Source organism: Galleria mellonella, unplaced genomic scaffold, assembly GCF_026898425.1.
Source record: "Galleria mellonella isolate WM207_F2 unplaced genomic scaffold, CSIRO_AGI_GalMel_v1 utg537, whole genome shotgun sequence".
NCBI classification, from domain to species: Eukaryota; Metazoa; Arthropoda; class Insecta; order Lepidoptera; family Pyralidae; genus Galleria; species Galleria mellonella.
In genome coordinates, this window is record NW_026442112.1 from 1928051 (window position 1) to 1949576 (window position 21526).

Below are 21526 nucleotides of genomic sequence, written 5' to 3' on the forward strand. Positions count from 1 at the left end.
TGGTATTCTTTTAGAACTTCAAATGAAATACGTTAAAAACACTACATAAGCAAGGTATCACCATTGAGCAATTTAGGGGCTTTTATTATCTATCGTGAGTTTTATTATATTAGCATGCACTTCCACAATATGTTGAATGCTTAATTTATATTAACTTCTAAAATGTAATTTAATGTTAGTACCTACCATAATATACACTAAACAAATATCTACCAGTATGCAAAGAAGGGTTAATGAATAAAACGTCAGTATTTATTTTATCAAAAAAATTTATTGCGTAATAAATATAATCTTTTATATCTTCTGCTACTTACTAAAATCTTATATGTAACTACTTATTTAGACTATTCCGTCGAAGAGGTTAATTGAACAACTGAGTAGTATTCCGCTTATAGATTAGGAATCATGCTAGCGGTAAACTATTGATAAAAATTATGAAAGACTAGAATGTATGGTCACACTAATGAATATAACTGAAATATTAGGTAAATATATATATATATATATATATATATATATATATATATATATATATATATATATATATATATATATATATATATATATATATATATATATATATATATATGTCATGTTCACAAACAGCAAAACAATGATCAAAACATTGAAACCCTTTTTCGATATTATAACTATGCACATGTTTTTGTTAGATTTTATAATCGTGGAACAGGATAAAAAACGATTCGGTTATCTATAATGAATTTATGTAATGAAAACAAATGTGGAATGAATAAGCGACGTCAATCTATAAACACAACAAAGTCTCAACACAAAATGTGTGTCATTAACGAACGCGCTTGTCAGTGAGTGGCGGCGCTCGTCCGCGGGTAGTATGGCGCGGCCAGAGGCGGTGGCGGGCGAAGTACAACGCAGCAGCGCCAGCAGCAAGCAACAGCGCCGCGGCCGCGCAGCCGCCCGCTACACCGCGCAGCCGCGTGTACTCCGGCACGCGGAGAGCGGCGCCACCACTCGCCCCACTAGCGCACTCCACTCGCGCCCAGTAGCGCGCACCTTCCTCCACACCGTTTACTGCACACACAAATATTTGATTTACGAATAGAAGCGGACATCTTAGTTCTAACAACTTTTTTTTTAATTTGACAGGTTCAAGTCACGTAACTGCAAATAAGCCTATTTTGTTCAATTCTTAAATATTTTTTTCTATACTTTTAGTGCCAATTCCTAGCTATTGAATTGTTTTGTCTCTTTCTTTTGTACTAAATTCTCAATTCGAATGAAAGTGACAAAACAGTATAATAGTTACAATAGGTTTTAATTTTTAAGAACAAGGGGATAAAATGTATTACATCTAAAAAAATTGAACTTGGACACCCAAACAAGTGAACAATTTGTTTCTGAAACTGACCTAAAAAAGATCAAAGCCGAACTCCTAGTTCTTAGCTTCTATGCTCAACACTCACTCAGCATATAGTCGTGATGCGTATGTGCGGTAACCAGCAGACGCGTGCCAGGCGCGGAGCCCTCGTACCAGCGGACCGTGCAGCGAGACTCGTCGCTGGAATCTCGGCTCCAGCGGATGAGAGCACCGTCGTCGATGAGTCGCACGCTAACTTCAAGTTCATCGAGCCCACCAGCTGCTACCACTGGGGGACCCTCCGTCACGGCTGCTGCATACGCTGTTGCCTCCTGTTCCAATATCTCTGGTGCTAACAAACAAAAATAGGGGGAAAAAGGATTGTTAATAATGGGGTCAAATCTATCTATGTAACTAAAGTTTATATATTAGTTAATAAGTCTTGTAAGTAGAAGAAGGTAGAAGTTAAAAGTAGAAGATTTTTGTTTTGGGAATAAATGTAAAATTAAAACATGTATTTTTGGATTTAATAAATATTATTATTATTATAAATAGCCCAATTACTAGCAATATACCCTGTCAGATCGACCTCCACGTGGTTTACCTTAGAAACCATGTTCGTTAATTCTAGTTGAATTCGTCAGGATAGGCTAACCGACCTGCTTTCATCCTCATCTGTCACATCTCACTAGTGCTTCGCCAGTCTATACCGATAGCGCAGGCGAGGTTACCATACCATTATCATTACCATTAAAAAATAAAACAAATCAATTCATACACCATACTTGTCTCCCATTAATGCAGTTTTATGCAAATCCGTGTTCAGTTTCTTAAGACTATTCCTATCTTCTTAATACACTAAAAAGTAGGTAAAAAAACTGCATAAGTGTTTTTAGTTTCACTAACTCGTAATTATACACTCAGCCAGTATCGATATATATCTTTTTTGTTTACAACACAGGGGGCAAACGAGCATGCGGCTCATCTGATGGTAAGTGACTACCGCCGCCCATGAGCATACGCAGCACCAAAGGCATTGCAAGTGTGTTGCCGACCTTTTAAAAAGGAATATGCTCTTTTCTTTAAGGTTATGATGTCGTATCAGTTCGGAAATACTGCTGCTGGAAATTGATACCAAAGAGTCGTTGTGCGTGGAAGAAAGTGCTTTAAAAACCGCACGGTGGAAAACCGCCACTCGTCCAGATGGTTGGGATAAAACTTTAATCTGTGGTAAGAGATTATGCATAGCTAACTACCCTAACTTTTCGTCCGAAAACAGTTTTAAAAGTTTAAATACTAAAACAAATAGTAAGTATGTAATAATCATGTAAAAACTTAGTTACCGAGGGTCCAAACATAGATCGGTTTGCTAAAGAGGCCGTCGCCGATGTGATCCTGAGAGAGGACGCGTAGCTCGTACTCGGCGGCGGGGCGGAGTCCCACCAGGAGTGGCGTCTGTCACACCGCGAGACAGGATCTTCATGGTGCGCCACTCGCTGACGGCGCGCTCGCGGTACCAAACTGTGTAGTCCACCTCGAGACCGTTGTGTCCTGCAGAAACATTTAGACACCATTAAAAATTAGACACCATTAGACACTATTAAATCCATTAATAAATAAATCTGTTTTATGATAGTTAGAGGTCGCTCTTAGAGATATGGCCGCCCATTGTTTTCTCAATGTAATATTTTCTTGTAATTGTTTGTATTTATTATAAGTTTGCTATTGTAATCTTATGGAGGAAACAATAGAGAATATCTATCTTAGAATGGCGAATAAACCAACGACCTTTCTGGTAGAAAATAGTAATCGTCGCCATAGATATCTTAACATACACTGTACCTATGGTATCTCTTATGTGTTGCCATTCTGCGTTTTATCTCTGTACCCTGAAATTAAATTGTAATTATGTTATCTATATAACGAGGTACATGAGAGAGGATTGACAATTAATATTTTACAAATAAGTTTGAACCTTTTTTAAAAATGAAAGACAAATACAAAATTTATCCTCGATGGCTATCTAGGGGAATCAGCTAACGAGGTACTAGTGAGAGAGGTCATGAGCGAAGATGAAAGGGACAAATTATTGTTTTCAAAATCAGACGAATATCACATTAAATGTCCCTCTGATGGCCTCCTCCATAAAGGGGGTTTTGTCAGTAAATACCACGCTTGACAGGCGGGTTGGCAACTACAGTTAGGTTTTTGGTTATAATTTAAGAGAGCCGCTGTTGCCCATTCCACGACCTATAATTTCCTTTAATCGCCTCTTACTACACCCATAGGAAAGAAAGGGACGACCTAGTTTATATCGAAACCATATTATAAATTGATTAATTATAATTATATAAATATATAACTTTTATATTGGATAATTGAATTACAACTTGCAAGATATTTTGATATCTAAGGACCCAATTGAAAAATTTACATAGATACGTAATCACAAGTATAGATACCTAATGATACTTTTGCGTAATCCAAGAAATAGGTGCTATCTAAGCAAATTAAATGAATATTCAATTAGAGTCGTCGAGTTTCTTCATCGACCGATTAGTATGGCATATTAATTCAATGCTATTAACTACCTATTAGGTTAACCACAAGAGACCTGATAATGTCCTATTATTCATTACATATAAGCCTTTAACTGTCCATTGCTGAACATATACCTCCTGTTTTAGGACGCTGCTGCCCATCCCTCGCCCTTCCTTTAGTCTCTTACGACACCCACGGGAAAGAAATTGGTGGCCTATTCTATACCGGGACCTCATTTTAATGTTAATTATTATTATCTAACAATAAATACCTATAAATAGGACATAATGCAAGTGAGTAAAGTCATCTTACCAGGTACCCAAGACAGATGTATTGAATGGTGCGAAGGTCTGGCGGTAAGATTGTAAGGTGCGCGTGGTGGAACATTCTCGACTAATAATTCGGCCTCGACAGCTACCGCAGCCGCCTCGTTGCTAATCGTACAAATGTAAACGCCGCGATCCTCTTCTGATACCGAACTGATCGTCAAGTTTCCATCGGCTAGAGAGTGTCGACCCTCCGGTAACTCGCCACCGTCTTTCTGCAAACAACAAGTTGGTCACCAAATCACTTGACAATAACGAATTTCAGACATCAAAACTTAAACGTTATGGGCCCAGAATTCTCGCGTCAAAATGACGACTGATATTGTTTGAATGATGAACAAGGTAAAGTGGCAAAGGACCAACAATGTAACTCAAACTTCGAAAAGCCAATAAATGTTGAGGAAGAAGTGTTCTTAAGTGGCAATGGCAACACCATACCTAATATTAATGACCCGTGATTAAATGACCTACCGGCCTAAAATTATACAGAGAGTGTTACAAAAACTTAATAGATGCAGATAGTTCTTGAGCCACATGCGTGAACAAGGAACAGACCTGATCGATCCTTGTTAATGTCTATGAAAAAGGTTTATGTTTAGCAGTAGATAATGAAAATTATGACTGTAAAGAAGTGGTTTAATAATATAATAATTATAGTATAGGCTCACCCTTGTCCAATGTAATGTGGGGGCGAGATGATCCGGTTGCGGATCGATGGCACAGGGCATAGTGACGGCATCGCCCAGACGTGCCACGTAAAGAGGCTGGGGGCGCGCGCTTAGCGCGGGCGGACGCTGCACCCGCACACGTACGCTTGGCGACGGTCCCTCGGAACCCAGGGCATTATACGGCGTACACGAGTACTGGCCCTCATGCGACTCGTCTACCTTCAAAACCATCCAACTGTGTTAATTTTTTCACTCTTATATAACTTTTGTTTAAGTACCTCTGTCCCATTCGTGTTTCAACCGTGAAGCAAATATGTTTGCATGGGTGTGTTTCGATGTGAAAGGTGGGATATGGCAGTAAATTTACAGGATACAAGGCATAACACTTTAGTTCTCAGAAATGGCAACGCATGAGGGGGTATCATAGGCGAAACAGTAAACTCTCTTATGTCCATTATATTGCTCTTGTCTATAGGCGATGGTTACCACTTTCCATTCGGTGCGCCGTCAGCTTGTTTGCCATTCTAAGTTGCATAAATAAAAAAAAATCTGTACCTATTCATAACTGTGGCTTTGGTAATATTGTTGAGGATAAGCAAAGGGAAGCCTGTCTCCTTAAAGCGCGTTTTGTACCAGAAATGCCTTTGCGTATACTTGAAAATTCCACTCAGATTCTGATATTTCTGATCTCTAAATCACAACCTTCCCTTTCTTAAATATATCTATATTTACAAATATTGGCATTCTCTTACTCATATTGTTCAAAATATGGAAACTAAGGAAAGAATTATTATAATTTTGCTGTCAATATTACATGTACAAGAAAAATATGCAAAAAAAGAATAATATATACGTCACTTGGTTGAAAAGAAGACTTCCGTTCCTGCTGTAAAACACGCCGGGCACGTTGTAGGGGTCAAAGAGAAAGCCGTCTTTTTCCCAGCGCAAGTTAGTTAAGGGAGGATTGGCACTAAAATGACAGTCGAGGCTGGCGGGCTTGCCAAATGGGAGGTAGCGTTCTTGTGGTGCGTATACCACCTTTGCCTTATCTGAAACAAAAAAGAACCCAAATTTATTACTTGTTACAATATAAATGATCTTTTACTTATACTTTTTAATGACCAAATGAAATATGAAGTACAACTCAATGTGAGGTGTACAAGGGAAAAAGAATTAATAATGAGACACTTTGTCTCTGTTGCAAAGTATATACTCTGTCAGGTGAACGTCCATATAGTCTCCCCTGAAAACCATCGTAATTACTTCTTGATGAATTGGTTACAATGAGTCAACTGACCTGCTTTCATCCTCACCTGTCTTCATCATCATCATCATCATCATTGTCTCATTGATGAATCAATCAAAGGTATCCATCAACGTATATTTGTTGTTACAACATATGTATTTCTATGTATATGTATTTATATATGAATTTATTTAAGCATATACGTGTAATTTAAAATACATTTATATATTCACATTATTGTACGTATGCTATATGTTTTTAGAAAACGAACAGTGTTTCTTGCCTTCAGTCAAACTGTTCATAATTACTCTTCTCCATCCAAAGATTGCCTGGAAGAAATCGCTCTTAGCGATAAGGCCGCCCATTGTTTTCTTAGTGTAAAATTTTATTGTAATTTTTGAATTTATAATAAATTTACTATTGTAATCTTATGGAGGAAACAATAAAGAGTATTTATCTATCTATTTTAATAGCGCAAGCCGGGTTCCTTTTCAATTATCGTTTATTAAGAACAACTCACATTGTACATCAAGGTATGCACTTGCAGTCTGCAGCTGTGAATCAGGTGCTCGTACCCGGCATTGATACTCTCCAGGGTCTGTACTGACAGCTTGCCGTATAATAATGCTTCCATTGCCAGGCATCTCGCTGCGTAACGCCAGTTCGGGTATTTCGCTGATATGTGTGCCATCCTTGTACCACTCCACTATCGACTCGGGGTCCTTGGGTAAACACTCGAACTCAGCGCGATCTCCCTCCAAAACCGTCACGTTCATAGGAGGTGTGACGATTAGATTGCCACCTGGTAATATTAAATTTATATGTAATTTTAAATTAGAAATTGAACTATTTTTTATGCAATTTAGAATGGCAAACAAGTTGACGGTACACCTGATGGAAAGTGGTAATCGTCGCCTATAAACATGAGCAGTACCATGAGCATAACGGAGACGGATATACTGTTTCGCCCATGACACCCCCCATGCGTTACCATTCCTGAGGACTCAGGTTTTATTCCTCTATACCCTGTAAATTCACTACCATATCCTACCCTTCAAACCGAAACACAGCCATGCAAACACAACTGCTTCACAGTGGAAACATAAATAGAAGAAAAGTGGCCAAGCAAACGCCTTTTATACAAAGTCTCCCTCTAGTAAATTGTTATTTTTGTCAATTTATCATAATTATCAATTACTGTTGGACATGTAGAGAAATTATAAGTGGAACAGATATTAACCTACCACCTGAGGAGATAAAAAACATAGCTACTAAAAGGATCATAAAATTCCTATCACAGATAAGAATTAGCAGTGAACTTTTTAAAAAAGAGCGAGCACAAAAGCCCATAGAAAGGTCTCAGTACAAATCTTATGTGGTAAAAAGTTTTATGAGTTTAGTTAGGATATAACTTTTCGAGTACCAAATTTTATTTATTTATTTTTAAAAGGTAAATCAACAGTGTAAATACAGACATTAATTTTAATTGATATACAGGGCTTGCGTCTTGTATTGACACCAATTACAGATGTACACAACATTTTCTTAAGTCATCGATTAACAAAACTGACATCAACAAAACAATAAAAAAAACATACAAGTAACAAACATAAGAACACTTAAAATATACAATTATTAAAATTATTAGAACAGTGCACACAGAATTAAAATTATTGGTTGTGGAAAAATTATGGTAGTATTACGAGAGAACTTTTAGAATTTTAATGAAACTTCATTTAAATCCATTCAGCAGTTTTACAAACATATATCTTTACAAGTTTTATAATATGATTAGTAGTAGAATTAGAAGGATTACCATAATGTACAGGAAAAAGTTTTTTAAACTAAATACTGGTTAAGTAACTTGTAATTTGATACTCTAGTCATCCTCAGCAACTTTTTCTAATGAAAATAAATCAATTTTTTTTTATATCTACAATAAGTTTACTGTTGTATTCTTTTAGAGGAAACAATAAAGAGTATCTATCTATCTAATGCCCTAGGTTATAACAAAAAAAGTAGCAATGGATACATGAATAGATCCGAATAATGATGACAGAATAAAGACAGGAATAAATATGAACCGCGTTATGCATAGAAGATATACAGATAGAAGACAACCTTCGACTTCTAGGAAGTAGAAGGTGCCGTTGTTGCGCTCCGGCGGCGTGCGGTTAGGGAACGTCACGCGGCACCGGTAGAGGCCGGCGTCGGTCTCCCGCACCGCGCTCACGTTGATGGAGCCGCGGCCGAGTCCGAGGCGGCCGTCTCCGAGACGCTCCACGCGCCCGCCCCACCTGTCCGCCAAGTGTGCGCTCCCTTCGCCGCTGTACCACGAGAATATTATCTCGCCCTGTGAAAACAACAACTGTTTTACTTGCTTGTCGATGAAAACATTGTAATGTTTTAGTGTATATATATAAAGCATAAATATACACGTATGTTTTAACAGAACTTAATGAAAAGATAAAGTAAAAAAAGTTGATGCGACCCTTTTGAGCAGTTTTATCACTGGCTGCTTGTTAAGTCATTCGACAAACAAAATATTAACTTTTTTTAACAAGACTAATGGTTTCTTTTGTTTTATCCTTGAGACGTCTCATTTCCAACCTTCCTGACTTCTCAAGTGGTCCTTCGAGCCGGATTGTTTTAATGATCACAAAAATCTAAATCACTTTGCTAAAGTAATATATATATTTTTTTTATTTATACTATTATCTAAGAGTCTGCTGATGTCTAATAGGTTAAATCAATTATTTGTTTATATTTTCACTAGCTTTTAGCCGTAACTTCACGTGACCGGTATATATCTACTGACGGGAGTAAAAAGTAGCTTATATCCTTCTCCAATTATACCAAATTTCATAATGATTAGTTAAGCTATTAAGGCACTATAGGGTTACAAACATACAAAGTTACTTTCACATTTATAATATTAACAAAGATTAAGTTCTTAGAATTTAAAATATTTGATTTGAGTTCTCTTAATTATCTCTAGCCTCTTTAGTAAATTTTCTCGAAAAAACTTAATATAAACACTACTATCTCTAATATATTAAAGTAACTAATTATAAAATAGATACGCTGAACAGCTATAATCAAATCTGCTTGACGTCACATAAAGAATAACGTACTAAAATAGTTACATTGGATAGAGCAAGCACGTTCTCTTCAAGATTTATGTGCCCAATGCCCACATGTGTAAGAAGCGTAGGTAATTGACAGGAAGGCGGCACTTGGCTCGTGGTGGTGTCATATTCTAATTAGTTCAATGCGAGACAACGGCACGCGCGACCATACAGGACTTACCGTAAATTGGTATACAAACAACACCTGCTTACAGACATTATAGATGCAGTCTCTACATCCGGGGGGAGGGGATTGTTTGTAGTTGACTTGTAGCTCCATTACTAGCAATATAGTTATAATCCATTAGTAGTAATATAATGAGGTCGACCTTCAGGCGGTTCACCCTGGAAACCATCGTGTTTGATTCTAATTATAATTCGTCACAATGGGCTAATTGACCTTCTTCTTCTTCTTCTTTTATCGTCACCTCTCATCCCTCACTGGTGCCCCATCAGCGTATACCGATAGCGCAGACGGGGTTACCATTCTACATAAAATAGTATTTACGCCTGAAACTACTTACAGTAGTTTATGGGGATAGGTACGATTAACCCTGATTTGTAGCCTGCTTTCTCAAGCGACTCTTTAGTTCGCAGGGGAAAGTGTATTTAGACACTGATGTACGAACAGAGAATCTTTTTGTATACTTTTACAGACATTAGTTGTTGTTTGCGGCTTTACACGTACGGTGATGAGTTACATTTAAATTATCAAAAATCCTTTCGGATGCTTACTTTATGAAATAAGCTTATATTCTAAATTTCAGTTTTCTAGACAAACTAGATAGTCAAGACAAACGTTTTTATAAGTACGAATAGGTATATGGTGTAACGATCCACCATAAAAATCCATGACGTCGTTCAAGCAAGTGATCCTTGTCCAACTTCGGTGGACCTTTCAAATGTGCTTTCAACTTTGAATCCCTAGAAAAGTCTATGTCTTCGAAATAATTTTATAAAATAGTTTATAAGAACATCAACTTTTTTAAGACTCGAAACCAAAAATGTTCACCGAAATTAGACAGAAATCACTCTTGCTGAAGATCATCTAATAAATCAATGATTTTGTGAAGAGAAAGCGTTAGAAATGATTTTTTATAGCAGAAATTCCCATACATACTCGTATAAACGATGCGAATATTTCAATTTAAAAGAAAACTGAACGCGTCACTACCAAACTACTTGATGTATTGTTACAATAACTTTTTATCTAACTATTGATAAGAAACTCATTCCACATAAAACTATTTCTACATATACATATATATATATATATATATATATATTCTTTTCCACTTAGTTCTTTTTTTATCTGAAAGAATATACATTCAGATTAATCCCATAGAAATTTTATGAAAATCTGTTCAGTAGTTTAATTTTTAAATCAAAAAAAGTGTTTTTGCCACTATTAAAGTCTATATTTTTCTATGGAACCAAATCTTAAATTAATTTACACATGTAATAAAATAAATTTAGCTGAAACCAACTAGATGCTTTTTGGGATAAAACTTGATACACAAAACTAATGTTGATTTACATACAATTGTAACATCTATTCGAATCCCTATCTGGGTTCTCGTGTTCATAATAGAAGAACGCAGCAGGAAACGGTAATTGCGGTGTTGTGACGTCGCTACGCTATACATTAATCTTCGGAATACAAAATCTAATAGAGGTTAGGTTAGACCCTAATACTAGACTAAATAGACTTATTACTTTTACTTACTATTTTTAGGTTATCACATCATCATCATCATCATACCAGCCGTTAACTGTCCACTGCTGAACATAGGCCTACTCCATAAAGGGGTTTTGCCAATAGTCGCCATGCTTGGCAGGCGGGTTGGCAATCGCCGTTAAGATTTGGTGAGGTGTCAAAAGGGACGCTGCAGCCCATTCCTCTAACATTAAGTTCCCTTAGTCGCCTCTTACTTTGTACAAAAGTCGATTGCTTGGGCACCTCTGTCCCATTCGTGTTTCAACCGTGAAGCAGCTGTGTTTGCATGGCTGTGTTTCGGTGTGAATGGCACCGCATGGGAGGTATCATGGGCGAAACAGTATACTCTGTTATGTACATGGTACTGCTCGTGTCTATTGGCGACGGTTACCACTTTCCATCAGGTGGGCCATCAGCTTGTTTGCCATTCTAAGTTGTATAAAAAAGAAAACCTACGGAAAGAAAGAGGTGGTCTGTCCTATGCCGGGACTACACGGCTATCTTACATATAATATTAGTTAACACAACAATTGATTCCTTATTTTTTATCATATAACTATAGTAATCACAATTAACTTTATCGGAACATATATACATATAAAAACTTTATTATTTTTTAATGGGTGATAAAGGAATGACAATCCTGCCTGTCTAATTAATCGTGTAGTACCGACATAGAATAGGCCACTCCTTAATACCTCGTGGGTGTCGTAAAAGTCGATTAAGAGAAAGCAAGTAATGGTGTCTGAGCAATGCAAAAAAGTCAAAGCTCAGTGTGGAATTACTAATCGTTACTATTTCTTGTTATTGTGAATATTTATTTATAATAAAATAACTAATAATTTTATAATGGTGTTTCTTTATTCACTTATTTTCCACAGACAATATCTATATATTATTTTTATTACCATAGACTGAGAGTAGGCAAAAGCATAAACTTATACATTCTTAACATTTCTGTTTACGTTATCACATTATATAGTTACTAATTAATATCACACAATACCTGATAGCTTATTTTACAATTTGGATACACAAGTCGTCAACTTCATCCGGTGATCTAGATAGTTTATTTTTAATGGATGGTAATGGAGTGGTAACGCCGCCTAAGCTATCGGTATACATAGGCGGGGCACCAGTGAAGGATGATAAGGGAAGATGAAGCAAGACAGTTGGCCCATCGTGACAAATTCACTAATGAATCAAACACGATGGTTTCCAGGGGAACCCGCGAAGAGGTCGACCTGACGACCTGATAGGGTATATTGTTGTATTGTAATTCAATTGACCATACATTCAAATACTACGATCCCACAGACAAACTTAGGTATACCTTTGCATTGTAAGTTGAAATAGCATTTGGATTTCAATTATAATAATTAAAGATTGGGTCCCACAAAAAAACGGACTTCAATTGTGACAAAACCAGTTATATCTAAAAATGAAATCCCTAAACCAGTTTCGATAACATTTCTATGAAACCAATCTAAAGCACATCTTTTCTGATAAATAAAAAACAAAATAAAAAATCGTTATCAGTTTAGAATTGACGGAGTTATGAGGTAACAAACATAAAAAAAAAAACAACCAAAATGAAAACCTCCTTGTTTTTGAAGGTAGTTGAAAACTCGATCGAATTGTAAATAAGATACTAAATACTGTTTGTTTGAGATCGTCATTCTAATGTCTCTGGTAACGAAAGACTCACAGGGTGCGATGTGTGACGACGCATTATGGAGGGAGCATGATTGTAGTGGCGCTCCTCGAGAGCGACAAGTAGACAATTGAGATGAGATGAAGCGGCGCGCTGTGGCCGGCGCTCCCACGCGCTCGGAGCACAAAGCGCGGGTGCTCACGCTTGGGTATTCCACTGGCCTATATCCGTTTTGTGACGTCACTTGTATATCAACGATAAGTATGCACCAGTAAGCAGCACATAATACACACACGTCACTATATTTTTTTTTTCTACAGAAATATTAATAGATTAAGGTAACAGCCACCTCATTCGTGTAGTGCCTAATTACCTGTTACCGTTTCATAATTAAAAAAAAAATAAACTGTAACGTATTTATATACCTTTTTTTATACAACTTAGAATGCCAAACAAGCTGACGGCCCACCTGATGGAAAGTGGTAATTGTCGCCTATAGACATGAGCAGTACCATGGACATAACAGAGTATACTGTTTCGCCCATGATACCCCCCATGCGTTGCCATTCCTGAGGACTCAGGTGTTATTCCTCTACCTACTACCTACTTATCTATATAAGACCTTCGTGGTAAATTTTATGAGTATAGGATTCCATACCTACTGGTAATAGTAAAAATAGTTGATTATAGGTAGTTAGCCATCAACAAACTCATGACTCAACCCCATAATCCAAATCCAATATACCATATAAATAAGTATAAATTATGCTTATGATATTTCACTATATAAATATGAGCCAATTTCGCTTGGATGGAGGGAGAAGGGTTTGGGTTGGGGATTACCAACCCCATTGCTAACAATATACCTTATCAGGTCGACCTCCACGCAATTTCCCCTGGTAATCATCGTTGTTAATTCTTGTCGAATTCTTCACATTGGACCGAGTGACCTGTCTTCATCCTCACCTATCATCTATCACTGGTGCCTCATCAGCGTATATCGATAGCGCAGACGGGGTTACCATTGCATTTCTACATATTAAAATAAAATTCACCTGGACGGGAGGAGAAGGGATTGTTAGCAATGGGGATTAGCAACCCCATTGCTAGCGATAAGGCCGCCTTTTGTATCACTTCTCATTAATATTTACTGTATTTGTTATTTTTCTTTTTACTTGGTGCAATAAAGTGTAAAATAAATAAATAATATTAAATTAAATCAACACAGGAATAAACTCCATCAAATAAATATTAACAAAATCGGTTCACACAAAAAAAATACAGAGGAATTGAGAACTTTTTCTGAAAGTCAGTAATACTACATGAAATAATAAAGAAAAATTATCTAATAGGTACCTACAGAACAGATGTGTAATATAGATATATCATGTCTCAAAATGTTTATAAGTATTGTGCGAGGATTGAATCCGAAACTGTCGAATAGTATTAACGGCTACACCACTAACTCACGAGAAAGTAGGTATAACTATCTTTGAAGTAAACAATAATGCAAGTAAACGAAATCATATACACAAACTAGGTAGTAACTACTTTATATCTCGTACCAGAAACATCGATTGTAAATCGTAATTGATGGAACATGAGTTACTGGGTACTGCCTCTCCATTATCCACCGCATTGTGTTTGCAGGCAAGTACCTACACAGACTGCTAACTGCCATTACAAATGGTCATTACTACAATACATCTGGCGGAGGCTATTATGCACATAGTTAAAGTAGTGCGTGGGCGAAGAATGCTCGAGAGATCTACTAGAATAAAACGGGAGCTCGTTCCCCGGACACGTACAACGACCGCATTTTTTAAACCACTTGGAAGTCGCGAACAAGCTGATGGTTTAACCTTAAATTTACAACTGTACGATACCTTAGTGTGTGATTTAGTTAGTTCGCCGTTCTTAGAAAAAGTATTTGCCACCCTTTATAGATTCATTTGGACAGCTGGCGAAGCCTTGTGATTCCTAGGACACCACAGAATGTACCGTGAGGGCTAAAATTTAAAACTTTTGTCCATGATTGCACTAAAACCGCATATACTTGTAGTATAATAAATACCAGAGGGAGACTGTACAGAAGTCAATTGCTTGGGTACCTTTGTCCGATTCGTGTTTCAACCATGAAGCAGCTGTGTTTGCATGGCTGTGTTTCGGTTTGAAGGGTGGGATATGGCGTGAATTTACTGGGTACAGAGGAATAACACCCGAGTCCTTAGGAATGGCAACGCATGAGGGGTATCATGGGCGAAACAGTATACTCTGTTATGTCCATGATATTGCTCATGTCTATAGGCGACGGTTACCACTTTCCATCAGGTGGACCGTCAGTTTGTTTGCCATTCTAAGTTGTATAAAAAAAAAAAAAAAATTCTGTGGGTAGTGTCAGATGAGGTTTCTGTATGTTTATGTAGGTTTCTGTACCTTCGACATCAATAAAGAGTATTGAGCTAGCAAGTCATTACAATATTTAATAGATACGTTCGCATTGTTGTTTCGCGCCAAAAATATCCTTGCGTTACACATAAGTTATAAAACTTAACATAAGTATATGTATATGTAGTATATATTATTTTTTATAATAAGTAGTCTAATAAACAATCTGTTTTTGATGTGTTTGTGCATTAGGTATACGTAAAAATTATTAATTCACTGTTGCGCCACCTATCCACTTCTATATGTTCTCCTTTAACCAAAGGTTGTCTGTAAGAGATTGCCCTAGCGATAAGTCCGCCTTTTGTACCCTTATATGTATATTTTGATCTGTACTCCATGCTATTGTATTTCAGTTGAATTGTTTATATGTCATTGTTTATTTTTTATGTTTTGGTGTAATAAAAAGTATAATAAATAAGTAAATAACTACGCTGGATTAATTTTGACCAGTAAAACTTTGTTTTTTTTTTAATGGATGAAAATGGTATGGTAACCTCGCTTGCGCTAACGGTATACACTGGCGAGGCACCAGTGAAGAGTGATCGATGAGAATGAAAACAGGCCTGTTAACCCATCATGAATTCATCAGGAATTAATCATGATAGTTTCCAAGGGGAACCGCGAGGAGGTCGACCTTGTTGGGTATATTGCTAGCAATGGGACTGATAGTCCGCATTACTAGCAATCCCTTCCCCCCCGGAAAAATTTGGTTTGACACTTAATGAGTCATTTAATTTTATTAATATAAAAATATATCTCACAAGTTGAAGCAAACAATAGATATTACAAAATTTCATTAAAATCAGTTGAGCCACGGAAATCCCCTAAGACTTCCGTGGCGCAATGTTAGGTACGTTGCTTTGCGTAAACAAGGACCCGTATTCAATTTCCAGCTGGACCAATTTAGGAAACGTACTTTTCTGAATCGGTTTGAGTCGCTGTGTTATATGGGTTATGTCCACTATCAGGTACTTCATAACACAGGGTATCTTATCTTAAAAACCAGGTCATAGGTCTGATTGTGTAGCACTCATTATTATTATGATCTTCGTTAACTCTGAACTGATTTCGATGATCCTTTTTAAAATACTTGCTATTTGATTAGGATTATTTTTTTTAATTCTGCTACCATTGAATATAATAATATGTAAGTGATAATATATAATAATATGTGATAATCCTTTTAATCTATACGTTTAACGCTCTTGTTGAAATCATATAAACTTTCTAATTATTGATACCGCTGACTGCGTAGTAAACGTTCCGATAAAATTAACTCTTTGGTACATAAATTAAAATATTAATTAAGTAGATAATAAATAAACTTACATGCAGCTGATATATATAACTACCTATTTTTTTTTATGGTTGAAAATGGTATGGCCTGCGCTAACGGGATACGCTGGCGGAGCACCAGTGAAGGGTGATAGGTGAGAATGAAAACAGGCCAGTTAGCCCATCATGATGAATTCATCAGGAATTAACCATGATAGTTTTTAGGGAAAACCGCGAGGAGGTCGACCTGGTTGGGTATATTGCTAGCAATGGGATTCTCAGTCTCCATTACTAACAATCCCTTTCTACAACTACCTATTTAGAGTAAATTTGATCACCTACGCTGCAATGATAGGCATATTTAAATTGCATAAATTTGCCCTTGGCTCGTTTCCGGGCCATATCGAATTTTCTAAATTGATTCGGATCTGGGTATTTACAGTTGTCTCTGTGTTTATTGATTCGTCGAAGCACTTACTATACTATATAATACGTAAATTATAAAAAAAGGCACTGCTTACACAATTACGAAAAACTTATTAATATATTAAAATTGTAACTAAACGATGTCTGTTCATGGGAGATATTTAAAAAAAAATATGAGGGCATTTCATAACAACAGGCATAACAATATATTTAGAGATTTTGTTTTCTAAAAAATTATATCCGTTTTTTATTTTTTGTTTTGGTATCAAGCAAAAACTACTACACTAAACTGGATGCGGCTGTGTTCATAGATATGATCCTGAAAGTCTAACTTGAAAAAATATATTTTATTTTATTTATTTATTTATTTAAGTAACACCAACAGCATATTGCATTATAACATATAGGTATAACAAACATTAAATATAATACAATATTAATGCACATGCCTATTATAGGTATTCACAGCATTCACTTTAACATAATTATACAGTGTAAGAAAATGAAGTAAATAATAAAAACAAACATGTAACCTAAGTTGTGAGCAATATCAGAAAATAAGATTATGAGTGAATTGAATTAAAAAATATTAAAAAAATATATATTATGATAATTAGAGTTAATTTTCTTAATTTCACAATTTTATCTTCATACATTATCTAGTTGTCTATTTCATTAGTTTGCCTACTTCTAAACGAAATAGTAAGTTACATACCAAATAGTGAGAACAACGGTAACTAGTGCAACATAAAATAACTTACATCTTTATCCCATTGCAAATGATATGGTATCTCATTGCCGAAGGGAAAATCGAGGTGACAGTTCATAACAGCGAAACCACCGACGCTGGCGCTCAACCGCTCCACCTCTAGGGGTAGCAACGAGCCTCCGACGCGGATCGCGCCAAACGCTCCCAGAAGGACGGCTACACACACGCTCCACAGCCGTTGCATTCTGTTAACAGCTGATCAACACTACACTGCACCGCGCATGTAACCCGCACACGTAACGTAAGTTGATACCCGATCGCAACTAACAACCGCACGTCGGTGGCGCGCGGGACCAATTGACCGCTCCTAGCTTTAATAGAGTTAACCTCAGCGGATTAAGTACAGTGAGTAATGTCCGTAGGCCAGCTATTTAGACCGCCGAGGGACCCCGCCCCGCCCTGCGCACCTGCATTGCTCCCGAGCCTGAAAAGTCGGCTACCAGGAAGTGTCTTTTGCAACAATGTCTGTCATTCTACGCGGACGGGCCAGATTAGTTTTCTTGCGGATGCGCGGTGATTGCGCTTGCGCAGATAAACGCTATAGTCTGTTTCAAAAGAACTTAATGAAAATTTAAACCAATAACTAATCTAACATTAAGTCTTCTGACCTCCTATACACACAAAACGATTAATTGATATTTCGATTTATTACTTATTTTATTAAGTCTCTGTGATTACATTTTATATAAGTTTTAATGAAATAGAGTATACACGTCTATATGAATTATAACAGACTCAGCTGTATGTTTACACTTTATTTCAACATTAACAAACATTATAACAAATACTAGTACCTATGACAAATTTTCATAAATATACACAAAATATATACAAAAATTTGAATATAATGTTACATATATAAAATGTACAACGAAAACTAATAGAAACAATAAATAATAGATATTATCATTTTATCTAACTACCACTATTAGACTATGGGATATAAAAAGTAAAAATAAAACATAATAGTACTTAAAATACCATAACTTTATTACCAAAGTCGTACAACTGTGTAAGTACACTATTTATATATAATATATTACTTATACAAAAAACCTTAGTACTATTAATAAATTTTGGAATACTTTGAAATGGGAATTGCAGGGAATTATTTGTTTCAACGTATATTAATAATAAAATCTAAATTACACGGTCATTTGACATAAATGCAATTCTCGGATGTAGCGTGGGCGGTGTAGGGCTGACGCTCATCCCTGCATGATCAAATGCACAAAGTTCTCATAGTTGATATTGCCCTGGGAGTCCTCCTGTCCTTGCAGTAACTGCTCCACCTGGAATTCATTATTATTACATAATTTCAAAACATTAATATAATTATTTCCTATATATTACAGAGACTTAATTGTAAATTTTAAACCAATCAATTATATAGGGCACATTCCTAATTACATTTTTATTTATTATCTATTCCATTTTGCAAAATATATTTAATTAGAATATTGCAATGCCTTTCAGGTCAACTTTGATTTGCTTGAAAATCATTATGGTTAATAGTTGGTGAAAATGTCACTATGAACTGTCTTGATTTCATCCTCACCTATCACAACTCAACGATACTCTACCAACATATAATAATAGCATAGACAAGGTTACAATTGTATTTTTATTTATAAAAAAGAAGCAATGGTACTGAATCTAAAGTCTACAATAATATGATATATAATCATGTGAAGCATATAAGGAACATCAGAATGGGTATACATAGGCAAAACCTAGTGTTCTTATTTATGAAACAAATGACTTCCTAAAAAAAGCATATAATGAAATGTGATATAAAAAAATTAGTAATGAAATGCAAATAAAAAAATAGGTACAAAATATAAATTCAAAATAATTGACTTATGACTTGTCTACCTCATCATCACTAAGCTTTTCTCCAAGTGTGGACAGAAGATGGCGAAGCTCAGCAGAGGATATAAAACCATTTCCATCTTTGTCGAAATGACGGAGGCCCTCTATGAAATCATTTGCGGTGTCTCCACTGCGTGCTTTAGAGATAGCCTGCAACACACATACACATCTGTTAACATATAACGTAAGATCAAGTGTTAAAGAAAAAAATTATGAGAGAAAAAATATGTCTTTTAGCACTAATTATAATTTTAAGCAGAGTTCGTTGTACAATTGTAGATTTAAAACTACAGTTTAATATAATTTTTTTGTTAAATACATATAATAAAAAAAAAAATACAAACAAATATACAAACAGATATACTCATAAATTCAAATACTGGTTTGATGTAGGGATTAAATATGAATTAACAAAGATGAAGTAGAACAGGACTAAATTTGTCAAGTATCAAATTTGAATCATTTTCTCCAAATGAATGAGACACTTTTTTTTTATATTTAATAGTAATAGGGTTCAAAATCTATCTCGAAATCAGGACAACCTATTAAACTATGATTACTTAAAATAGAAACAATATACATTACTTGGTAAATAGGTAAGAAAACTTCAAAGGATATTCTCTCATCGGGCTTTAAGTGGAGTGTACATTTCTTAACATCCGACTCTGTAGGGTTCTGTCCAAGGGCCCTGAGAGCATCACCAATCTGTGCCACATGGATTTTGCCATCCCCACGGGAATCAAATAACTGAAACGCCTCCTGGAATTCTACATAAGAAAATATTTATATTAACCGATATATTGTGGGGGGGAAAGGGATTGTTAGTAATGGGGTCTAGCAGTCCCCACTGCTAGCAATACACCCAGTCAAGTCAACTTCCATGCAGTTACCCATGGAAACCATTGTGGTTAATTCTTGAATTAGTCATAATGGATTAACTGGCCTGCAGTCATTTTCACCTATCATTGTTTAAGGGTGCCCGGTGCATACCGATAGCACAGATTGGGCTACAATTTAATTATTATCCATTAAATAAAACGATATATTGTTATTAAACTCTGGTTGTACATCATATAAGTAGGTCAGAAACAAAACACCATGTTAGGTATAAAACGCGAACTCCATAATGTACCTTCGACGGACGTCAACTTGAGCTTAGTCGGCGGATCGTATACAAACATGTTGCAAGCAGAACGTATGGCGTGTTACTGTTGTAATACGAGGCCATCAGTTCGAACCCGCCACCAGAATCGCTTTAAAATACCACCATATATGGAAACTAGGGCGCTTGCAATAGCCACCGTTTTCGGTAAAGACGTTGATTGACATGACTCACGGCGCGACACGCCTAGCAGACGTACACATAAATCGACACTCGTTCAACTCGCAAGCCTGTAGCTCATGTCATTTCGCAAAAACAGCTTGAAAAAATATAAATAAATGTAATAAAAAATTACAAAGTAGACATTTTACCTGCCAACTGATCTTCAGAATAATTTGCCTGAAACAAAGAACATACCAACTTTTTATTTTATTTCGCTTTCAAACGGATGTACCTAAATCAAGTTTAATCAAATTTTGTGCTTACCATTGCAAATGTGTTATTAGAAAAAGCAAATTGTAAGTTAATTGCTATTTATAGACAAAATTTTATTGCTTAGGCAGTTAGGTACATAGATAAATATTTTTTCCAAAACAAGAACTGGATTTTTATGAATGACATCTAATTAACATAGTGACTGACAGATTGACAGTCTACGCTACTTGGCTGTACATTAAGTCTCGCAGACATGATTCACTATCCTATGCTTCTAACGATCGGATCTTGGGTGTTGCCAGATACAAAATTTAATTTTGACCTAAACGTCAAAAATTTTTCACCAAATTGATATGCTATATTTGACTAGTTATTACATCTTGATATTATTTTATTATTTCTGAAGTAACATAATGTGTAAAATGTATTAATTATACAGTTGGAAACTGATTTAACACGTTTAAAAGAATAGAAATGCACTTTATTTCTTTATTTAATAGAAAAATATGAAAATGTTGACAGTTTCTATTCATCCTGAACATGGGGTTAAAGAAACGATATACGGGGTGAATAGAAAAAATTA

At 35.9% G+C, this 21526-nt stretch overlaps 2 protein-coding genes across 3 annotated transcripts; both read right to left on the minus strand.

Annotated features, from left to right (window-relative positions):
- Window positions 1-251: 251 nt before the first annotated feature.
- LOC113512488 (protein borderless) lies at window positions 252-18293 on the minus strand. Its single transcript, XM_052898771.1, is given in 10 exon segments — window positions 252-1050; window positions 1443-1688; window positions 2680-2782; window positions 2784-2887; window positions 4190-4418; window positions 4872-5090; window positions 5730-5920; window positions 6638-6919; window positions 8239-8470; window positions 17527-18293. Coding segments are annotated over 10 exon segments (2043 nt in total). The 5' UTR covers window positions 17719-18293; the 3' UTR covers window positions 252-805.
- A 210-nt stretch (window positions 18294-18503) lies between these two features.
- On the minus strand, window positions 18504-21151 carry LOC113512368 (myosin-2 essential light chain). Of its 2 annotated transcripts, XM_026896200.3 has the most exons (5): window positions 20995-21151; window positions 20880-20907; window positions 19992-20173; window positions 19410-19556; window positions 18504-18826 (listed from the first exon to the last, which is right to left on the minus strand). In XM_026896200.3, the coding sequence occupies exons 1-5, from the start codon at window positions 20995-20997 to the stop codon at window positions 18743-18745; spliced, it is 444 nt and encodes a 147-aa protein (XP_026752001.1). In that variant the 5' UTR covers window positions 20998-21151; the 3' UTR covers window positions 18504-18742. The 2 variants fall into 2 exon arrangements, with proteins under 2 accessions (XP_026752001.1, XP_026752000.1); XM_026896199.3 differs by lacking the exons at window positions 20880-20907; window positions 20995-21151 and adding an exon at window positions 20539-20693.
- Between the last annotated feature and the right edge of the window lie 375 nt (window positions 21152-21526).

What these genes read in the sequence shown, in the direction of transcription:
- LOC113512368 (XM_026896199.3), bottom strand. Translation starts at nt 20,587, where the DNA reads ATGTTTGTATACGATCCGCCGACTAAGCTCAAGTTGACGTCCGTCGAA. An exon ending in CAAGTTGACGTCCGTCGAAG is followed by an intron (nt 20,174 to 20,538) that starts GTACATTATGGA and finishes TTTCTTATGTAG; the next exon opens with AATTCCAGGAGGCGTTTCAG. An exon ending in TTTTCTTACCTATTTACCAA is followed by an intron (nt 19,557 to 19,991) that starts GTAATGTATATT and finishes TGTGTGTTGCAG; the next exon opens with GCTATCTCTAAAGCACGCAG.